Source organism: Pollicipes pollicipes, unplaced genomic scaffold, assembly GCF_011947565.3.
Source record: "Pollicipes pollicipes isolate AB1234 unplaced genomic scaffold, Ppol_2.1 Scaffold_4881;HRSCAF=5763_pilon_pilon_pilon, whole genome shotgun sequence".
Lineage (NCBI taxonomy): Eukaryota > Metazoa > Arthropoda > Thecostraca > Pollicipedomorpha > Pollicipedidae > Pollicipes > Pollicipes pollicipes.
The window spans coordinates 8,894,453-8,904,230 of NW_023596576.1; the positions used below are offsets into that span (position 1 = coordinate 8,894,453).

Consider the following 9,778-nt stretch of genomic DNA (forward strand, 5'->3'; position numbering starts at 1 on the left):
GGGATCTTGTCTATGAGCCAAACCAAAGAAAGCACAGGAGAACGTAGTCATGACGTATATTTGTGCCAGGTTCATGAGATTAGGTATGAGGTTTGGCAGTAACACCCCCTTCGGCGACCCGGTCACCAGAAAGCGAATGAACGTCCGGGCCGTCCGGGCCCGCGCGAGACCTGTGCACAGCGAGGGGAGGCACGAAGAGCCCCTCCGCCCTACCGTCGGTATCACAATCCCACATCCTGGGGCACCGACAAAGCATCACAATCCCACATCCTGTGGCACTGACAAAGCATCACAATCCCACATCCTGCGGCACTGACGAAGCATCACAATCCCACATCCTGCGGCACTGACGAAGCATCACAATCCCACATCCTGCGGCACCGACAAAGCATCACGATCCCACGTCCCGTCCCAGCACAGGAAGCACCGCGTTCCCATGCCCTCAGCAATGGCGGACAGTCACAAACACTCCTTATCTTCCCCACTAACCGCGCCCGCACACGATACCTGCGCAATGCACACTTGCGCAAATGGTAACATTGCATTTGCACTAGAGCACCTTTTTGTCGCGGCGCGACACCGGAGTTAAGCGCTGCACAACCCAAATAAAAGCTCACAGGGCGAAACATAACGGAGAACACCAAATACGTCTTCCATATCCCTCCCGACAGCGTTAAGAAAGCTGTAACTATTATCACGATTTGAGGTGGCGTTGGGGCAGAGGTCCAGGTCAACCATCACACACGATCGCCGGTGTCAGGGGGTCCGATCCTGGGGACCGGATCCCTTCCGCAGCCATCGGCCTGGAGCCGGGCTCATGTTCAGGTGAGATTCCCGTCAAGACTCTCAACGAAAACTGCAGGGCGCAGCAACGTTCGCCCACACTGCCAACGGTGCCTGTGCGGCGCCGGTCACGAACCCTCACCCCGCCCCGTGCGGTCCGGCTGGTGCCGTCAGATGGCCTTGACCCGGGAGTCGTCACCGCGGCCGCCAGTGACACGGTCCACGTGACCGGCCGGCCCGTGCAGCTCGATGAACGACTCGAGGTCACGTGGCACGGCGCCGCAGTACGGGATGCGGTGGCGCGCCACCACGCGCGCCGCCAGACACTTGAGCGACATCTGCGATTTGGTGCGCAGAATGATTTCGGCCACACCTGGCGACAGCAGCGGGAACCAGACGGTTAAGTCGCGACTGATGGGTAACGCCACGGCTAGCGGTGGCCAGCAAATTGCAGCGGCACGTAGCGCATTGTGATACGCGTTGCATTTCAATAATCATGGTAGCCATAATATTTCATACCTATTTACAAATGCACGCTAACGTTAGGTTCGCGACAATCGCCAGTGTTGTTGGCTGCTTAGACAAGCTGCTCTCACCATTCCCCAAAGCCCTTGACGAGAACACCCTTCTCCACGACACACCCCTTGGCTCCACTCCCCCTCCGTCGCGAGCCCTGCGTCCCCGACCCCACTCGGAGCGCCGCCGCCGGCCAGGCTGACCTGTAGTGGCCGACTCGAACGGCGTGAGGCCGGAGCGGTTGCAGGCGTCGATGTGGGCGCCGCCGTCCACCAGCGCCTCGATGATACTGTGCAGCGTCCGGAAGTCGCTGATCGGCTTCTGGTAGCCGACGATCAGGTGCAGCGGCGTGTTGCCCTCGGCGTCGCGGCAGTTGACGTCGGCGCCGCAGCTGATCAGCAGGCGGGCAGTGGCCGAGCACGGGAACCTGCCGCCGCTGGCGGGTATTAGGCGGGGAGCAGGAAAGTGCTGCAGGAGAGAGGCGGCGAAAAAAGCGAAACAGACGCCTCCACCGGTGCTGAGCGAAAAATGCGGGTGTCGTCTGGAGGGCCTGCAGTTTGTTAGCCGAGGTGGGCCCGACGGGTGGAAGAGCAAGGCCGTGGTGGTGAGCAAGGTGAGCAAGGCCGTGAGATGGCGCGGCACACATTTCCGCCCCTCACAGCTTGGCACTGACAATGAGTTGGTCACGGAGAACGCTTCACAACCGCTCCATATACTACAAAGGGACGGCCGTGGAAGCTCAGCTGCACGCTGTACGGGTCAGCTCACTTGCAGATGCTACTGGTGTGGAAGTCGTCGACGGGCGTGTCAGCGAAGGTCACCATGTGCAGCAGACTGCGCCCGCGCCGCGTCAGCTGACCCAGCTGGCACAGCCTGCGGCGGTGGAGTCAGAGGTCACATCTTCCAGCGGCAGGACCCACCACCAGACCTTAACTCACCAGGGTGCATCACAACATGACGGGCGGAATACTGGCCCGGAAAGATGACCTACCATAGCACACATTAAGGAAGGCGACCTTCGCGCACACAACGACCGGAGCCTCGGCCTACTTGTACCGCTGCCAGATAGTTTACTGTTTCCGTGTGCCATCGCTGGCTGGTCTGTAATGAGAGACGGGAAAGGTAGACCCGCGTCTACGCAAACAACTGCCTTCGTCGTCCTCGCTGGTAAGGACATCCGACCACATCCCACGCTCCAACCGCACGGCGGGTCCCCAGTGTGGCAGCGTGCATGCCTCTGAGCGTCACACGTCAAACAGATTCAGGTGTGGGTGCGAGCTGCAGACGCGGTGCGGACGTCTGGCGGGGCGGCCGGCCCCCGCCGCCACGCGGGGGTAAGCCGCGCACGGCACGCGCCACTGACCGGTAGCCGGAGCGGTACACCTCGAACCCCTGCGCCTCGGTCGCCGACGGCATCAGCCGGTTGGCGATCATCAGCATGTACAGCACTGTCGTCATGTTGCTCTCCAGCTCCTCCTGCCAGCAGAGCCGGCCAACAGTCGGCCGTCAGACTTGCCTTGGGGCATCACCGAACGGACAGGGCCGGGCCACTGCGGTCCCGAACATCGGCCGAACTGATCTGCCAGCAGTTGCTGTGCTCGTCCCATGCATGCTTTCACAATCCATTTTCTGAAAATTCTCATCATTTACGAATGCTGATCACACCTTTGTTATCGTGACGTCCACATGGCGCACAAAATGTTACTCTTCAATTCGCTACTAACACGTGCCACGTAGCACCATCCATAAGTCAGTAGTATTATTACAAACCTCCTTCACTCACAATTGCATGGGTAGCTGGAGCTATGACTAGTACAACTGGGTAATTCAAGTCAGTCTGTTGTGATGTTCCTTCCTGTGCACCTATCACATGATCCCCTCTTTTCCCCACTGGCTTCCATAACGCGGCCGGCTACGGGCAGCCGTGTGCTGTGCGCGACAGCTGAGCGCGACAGGGGGTAAAGGCGGCGACGCACCTGCAGCGCGGGCGGCTCGTCCTTGGGGCCCGGGTGGGCGATCTTGTCCAGGTTGAACTCAATCTCCTGCACACAGGCGGCCAGCACCTGGATCAGGCAGTCGAAAGAGAACGACACGCCCACGAACACCATCTGGGAGAACACCTGCACGAGAGGGATGGCCAAAGGTTAGCGTCCAAACGAGCCGAGTGGGTATGCGGCAGCACAAATGCATCTGGAGCTGGAATCAATATATATATATATATATATATATATATATATATATATATATATATATATATATATATATATATATATATATATATATATATATGAAATATGTAAAGGGACAATCCATTACAGACATGAATGTATCAACCAAGACCGTTTTACGGCATTCAGTTAGGCCAGAAACACGGTGATAACGGATCGCACTGCACATTTCCCGGCGGTGTGTGACCCCACATTGCTTCCCGCGCCCGGAGCGTGTCTCGCCGCGCCGCCCGGCCGACATCCCCGCCACCTCATCACCTGTGCGAAGCGCAGCAGGTCCTTGGAGGCGGTGGTGCGCGTCGTCTGCTTGAGGCTGAGCGCGCGCAGCCACAGCTCCAGGCAGCGGTCGAAGCGAGCGGCGTCGGCGAACACGGCGCCGCGGTAGATGACGGCGTGCGGGATCTCCGGGTTGGTGGGGCCGAGCACGCGCTCCCGGATCGCCAGGCCCTCCATGTGCAGCTGGTCCGGCTGCGCCCGGATTCCGCTCCAGCTCGGCCAGGCTCTGGCACTCGCAGTGGTTCTCGTAGGCCGCCACCGGCGCCGCCTGCCGTTTGCGCAGCCCGTGCGCCTCCCGCAGCCGCATCGCCTCCAGCAGCAGCTCGGCCGCGCGCTCCAGGTTGTAGCTGTCCTTGTCGTTGGCGAACGTGGCGCCCATCAGCTCGAGCACGTCGACGCGCTGCGCCACGCTGAGCGGGCAGCGGTCGAGCAGCGTGCGCACGGCAGCCGCCTGCGTGCGCTCGGCGGCGGCCAGCGGCGGCGTCAGGCCCAGCTCGTTGGGCAGCAGGGCGGCGCCGCGCGACAGCAGCAGCTCCACGATGGCCACGTGGCCGCACTCGGCGGCGAAATGGAGCGCCGTGGCGCCGCAGTTTGTGCGCCGGTCCAGCTCGGCGCCGCGCGACAGCAGGTACTGCACGATCTCTTCATGGCCCTTAAAGGCGGATATCATCTGCCAACGCCGCGTCGTCGGATTAGCTGCAGCGCCGGCCGCTGTCGCACGTAAGCACGCACAAGCGCAAGTGGGGACACCGATGTCACGGAATGAATTTACGCGGACGGGTAAGTGAAGCAAATTGCGCTTGGATACGTTACGCACGAGCACTTGATAGCAGATGATGGCATTAATGTCACTGCGGCCCAGTGAATGTGGTCCCAGACCATACTGCAAACGCGCCGCGTCAATCTAGCCCCATACAGCTCGTAATGGGGCTAGTCGTTTTTCCAGTGCAAGACACTCGTCAAACAAACATTTACGAGTCGTCGACAAGCATTGCAAATCTGCATTTCACTACACATCCCGAGCAGACATGCAAATCACAAGAGGCAGAATAAAATGACGAAGAACACAGAAAAAGCAGCTACTCGCCAGACAGGTGTTATTGTACTTGTTGGCCTGGTGTATGTCCGCCCCGTGCTCGACCAGGAACTGGACGATGTCGAGGCGCCCGTCGAAGCAGGCGGCGCGCAGCGGCGTCGAGAGCGTCGCCGTCGGGTGGTTCACGTCGGCGCCGGCCGCCACCAGCGTGCGCACCACGGCGAAGTGGCCGGCGCCTGCGACAGGGCACCCGTCAGCGGACAGGGAGCCACAGGGGGCCGGCGCCGCGGCGGACACCGGTCGCCGGGCACGGGTCACGACAGAGGCGGTGATCGTCCGCAGGTGGCCACCCCGACCCCGAGCTGCTGAGCGCCAGTGGTCCGTTACCTGCGGCGCACCAGAGCGGACTGGCGCCCTCGATGATGAAGTCGTCGAACTTGACGCGCCCCTCCTGCTCGATGTCGGGCGCGAACTTCTCCAGCAGCACCTTGACAGCTTTGTTGTGGCCGTTACGGGCGGCGATGAGCAGCGCGGCGCACTGCTGGCCGCCGTCCTCCACCGTCTGGCTTAGGGCGCGGCGCACGCACTCGGCCGGCTTGTCGGCCAGCAGCGCGTACAGCGTGATGGTCATGCCATCCCGTGCCGCGAAGAACACGCGGTACGTCAGCGACGGGGTGAAGTCGGTCACCGCCGTGACCTCCATTGCATCCCAGGCAGGTGACAGAGAGGGGTTCCAACCTCAGGGTGATCTGAAGATGAGGGGGTACAGAGGTGTTATTCATGGGGTGTTACTCTTGCAAGTGCATAGCATGTTGTGCCATGTGCAACACAGATGCACCTCTTGCATGACAGAGCAATATAACTATTACACATAAAAATAACAGCTCCTCACCAAATGCAGGTACCCAGAGATTTGTTTCTCCTGGCATGCTGAGTTGAACAAAGTAAATGATCTAACTAGTCCTCTCATATACGGCAGATACAATATGAAAATATGATCAATCTTTTTACCACCTTCTCTTGTTCTTTCTCTCAGCTGTTTTGTTCTTTGCCCTATGATGTTCTTCCATTGCACTGTCTGGATTCTATATCAGCTACAGTACAATTACCATACATTTTGATAGTGTTGTTGTGAGTGACCTCAGTACTATGTCGGTAGTTTGATTTCAGAAAACCGTTTAACACCAATATAATATACTTAACAGAGAAGGAATATCATAGCATTTTAAGTCTCTGCCATTTTATACAGGTTTTTACCTGTGGAGGTTGATAACAGGGCAGAAACCCTGTTCAGCTGGCTATGTCATTAAGACATCATTCAGTGACACACTGGTAAGTGTTCACAAATTCCTTTCCAAATTAATAGATAAACATGGCTTCAATAATTCTGGCACACAGTTAACTTATTTTTGTATAGCTGCCTAGTCCTAGTAACTATGTTACACAAGGCCCACTTTTAAAACTCAGCAAAAAAACTGCCTGATCATAATCTGAAAATGACCAGGAGACCATGCAAAAGGTTGTGGCACATGAAATTTTCACCACCAAATTCCACTACCAAACATTATTTCATAGCTAGTAGGAAGTCAGGGTTTCATTGCCCTCTCCCCCCCCCCCCCCTCTTCAATTAACATAGCATTACAATGAGGATAAAATGGCATCATACAAAATCAGTCACCAGTACCGAGCAGGGGCGAATATGCTGTGGTGGCTCCTGGGGCATAAGCCCCTTCCTCAACTTTGATAATTGTAAAACACCTTAACATGCATGCAATTACAAGTTGGTCACCCTAAATTGCAGCTAGGCATGAACAACTAAAAACACCACATAACACTGCTATATACCATATTGCCAATTCATGCAAGTGTTCCTGGTACAGGAGGAGGCCATGATGGCAGTACCTGCAGTAAATCCCAACAATCGTATTTTGACATGGGAAAACAACATCACTGCTAAATAGCATTGCATAGCAAAATGCAATCCACAGTTGATTAGTCTCCCAACCCTAAGCAAGCTACAACCAACTGCATTCATCACTTTCCCTAATCCTAGACAGCACCCGCCTCGAATTGCAAACAAATATCACGTGGCAGCATCGTCAAATTTGTCAGAACACCATTCACCCAGGATTCGTTTAACTAGGTACACAACCACGTTTCATGAGGCAGTCTTACCACTGAACTACGTCTAGTACCCCTCATTACAATCAGTTACCACCTTCATACCTCCTTTCCTCCAAACGCCTGCTCTCTCAGCCCTCCACAGCCCACCAGATCAGCTCACGTTGACAGCCTTGCACCAGGCCCACACATTCCCAGCAGAACCTCACGGCTGACGGAACCTCATTGGCAAAACACGCATATGATTTGCCATCTCAGCGCATTCTTGTGATATGGTAGCTTTCTGTAAATTTTTCTCCACAAGAAAGTTATCACCGTTGAATGGTATTTAAGATACTCCTTTTTATAGAATATCGTGAAGGTGTGAGGCTGCTGAATGTAAGAGACTATCTGGAAAGAATTTAAATGCACGACACCACAGAGAAATGCAATGTGTTATACTTAGCGAAAATATAATATGTACATAGAGGAAATTGAGTACTGTTTATTCCCAGATACCAAATACCAAATTCAAGCAGACAGCTTCAAACAAGTTCATGATTGTCCACATCGCAATCGCCCCCAATCGCACCGACACTGCGTTCACGCAAATTGAGCTGGAAGGTGGGGGGGTTGGTGTAAAAGTGCTTATGTACTTTCGCATAAGAACCTCCCACCCGTAAAAGCGCAGACAGGGGAGGCGGGAACAAGATAAGGATTGTCGCGGTGGTTGCCTTGAATTGAGCTTTTGTTTCATTTCGCTGGTATGGGACCGCGATTTCATGTCCTTGCGCAAAGCTAGACGGGCTTGATCTGATGCGCTTTCCTTTCATTTACCTGCGCTAAATCTGTTTCCATGCTTCCTTCTGGGCCCATGGCCGTGTGTGATCAAGGGTGCAAATCAGTATTAGTGTAGGTAAGTTACCAGTCTGGTCAGTGGTGATGCTATCAACTGGATATAAAGGCTGGACACATGAAGTAATTACAGCTCTAACGATGCATTTTAATTTTTCAAACAGTGCCACGAACACGCTTTTAAGGAGTTCCGGACCGCAAAGCTTCCATCAAGATCAACTAAACTGCGTGCGCTGCATTGGGTATAGCACTCCTCGCTCATTTGCCAGGTAGCGTCGTCTAGCACTGTTGGGTGCTGGGATACTGCAATGTTCAGCCAGCAGATGAATTCCGACCAGCCCCTGAAGTTGATGATGCAGAGAATGCAGAGAACTGATCCGCGAGACTCACAGAGCACGTATTTTTCTCAAGCTTCTCTGTCACAAGATTTGTCGCAACCTTTGCATGGCTACGGCGAAAAGGTCAAGGTTGGTATTTGAATTTAAATGTACGTTGAAGTTCATAAGGCTTCTTAATGCACGTGTAGGTTTGTTTTGCCAATCTCAGCCATATAAGAAGGGGTTTCTCAGATTTGGGTAAAGATCTAAGGACGTCGTACGTCATCGTACCCTGCACAACATCGATTGAGAGCCAATCGACGGCCGTTATATCTGGAAATCGTGCTCACGAATGCCAGATATGGATACCTCGACAGATATGTTTTTCTTCTTGATTGCTGCATGGCCTACGGAATGACAGGATTTCAACGACGTTATCATGACGTCGCGAATGCCAAGGTGACTGAAGTACTTTCTCCAAAGTACTCTCACCACTTTTCGCTGGCGTATGGCTCAGAAACTATAACGGCTTAGGCCTTAAGAAAGGCAGGTTTGTGAACAACACCGAAAGGTCTCCAAGCTGGCTGTTTCAGTTCAAAATTGCATAAGTCCCGTGTGTAGCACTCCTTTGTAACAGCGCAGGGAGCCTGATCCACGCAGTTTCACGCTATTCATCCTTAGCCACTCCTGCCGAGCGACCAGTATGTCCAACTAGCGCGTTCCCGTGCTTGTCACCACCTCTATCCGACGAGTAGTAGGTGCGTTGTGAGAGTCCTCATCTGCGCCCTGGTTGCCGGGCAGGTGTCGCCCTACCCCCGCAGCCGGTGGAGCTGCGAAGCGGTGGCGGCGCGGCCCGTGCCGCCCGACAACAGCCAGGACTCGGGCGTGCAGGTGGCCAGCCGCTGCAGCCTGGAGTCGGTGCCGCCGCCCGCCGCCAGCCTGCGCACCAAGAGCGAGGCGCTCGAGCGGCGCATCGAGCAGGAGCGGCTGCAGCGCCAGCAGCTGGAGCGGGACGTGCGCGAGGCGTTGACGGTGGTGGCGGCGCACGTGCAGGCGCTGCCCGAGCGCTGGCAGGCGCTGGCGCCGTGCCTGCAGGACGGCGTCGAGCGCGCGGCGCGCCAGCAGGCCGAGAGCGCCGACCGCCAGCTGCTGCGGCTGGGCCAGCGGCTGGACGAGTTCGGCGGCACGCTGGAGCGGGTCGCCGACGCCCGCCGCCAGGTCAGTCAGTGGGCGACGCGACCTCGGCGCGACGGCTTTTTCTTTTGGAAATCAGATGATTTACGTGCCGATAGAATTCAGATGTGATAGATGAAGGACGAAATGTGATAATGTGATAAATAGATGTGATGAGAAATAGATCATACAAAAGATCACACGAGATAGGTGGACACGTACCGCGAACATCACGCATTGTTATTGATCTAACACTCCGTGTTGGGCCACTCTCAGGGAGTCTATTATCTAGTAGGGGCTCCAGACCCTTACCCCCCTCCCCACCATAATTTATCAGTTGAAAGTGGATAAAATCGGGAGACAGATTCGCTTTTTGTATAATTTCCGAACAGGACTAACTGGTTTTCCTTGTTTGGCCTTCCTCCCCAACTTATTTTGCGAAGCTGCACTGCAGGCCGCGCTGTTGGCTGTGCCGCTCAGCCCACCAGCCTAGT

General features: G+C 55.4%; 1 protein-coding gene and 1 long non-coding RNA gene across 2 annotated transcripts; one reads left to right on the forward strand and one right to left on the reverse strand.

The window, feature by feature from the left end:
• LOC119101597 (protein fem-1 homolog B-like) lies at positions 1-7,181 on the reverse strand. Its single transcript, XM_037224946.1, is given in 10 exon segments — positions 1-1,156; positions 1,503-1,726; positions 2,068-2,172; positions 2,663-2,775; positions 3,276-3,419; positions 3,786-4,010; positions 4,012-4,473; positions 4,891-5,075; positions 5,227-5,588; positions 7,066-7,181. Coding segments are annotated over 9 exon segments (1,977 nt in total). The 5' UTR covers positions 5,543-5,588; positions 7,066-7,181; the 3' UTR covers positions 1-953.
• Positions 7,182-7,546: 365 nt separating this feature from the next.
• On the forward strand, positions 7,547-9,004 carry LOC119101845 (uncharacterized). The gene is made up of 3 exons (XR_005094621.1): positions 7,547-7,855; positions 8,064-8,261; positions 8,913-9,004. It is a non-coding gene; the product is annotated as an uncharacterized LOC119101845 (long non-coding RNA).
• Positions 9,005-9,778: the final 774 nt, after the last annotated feature.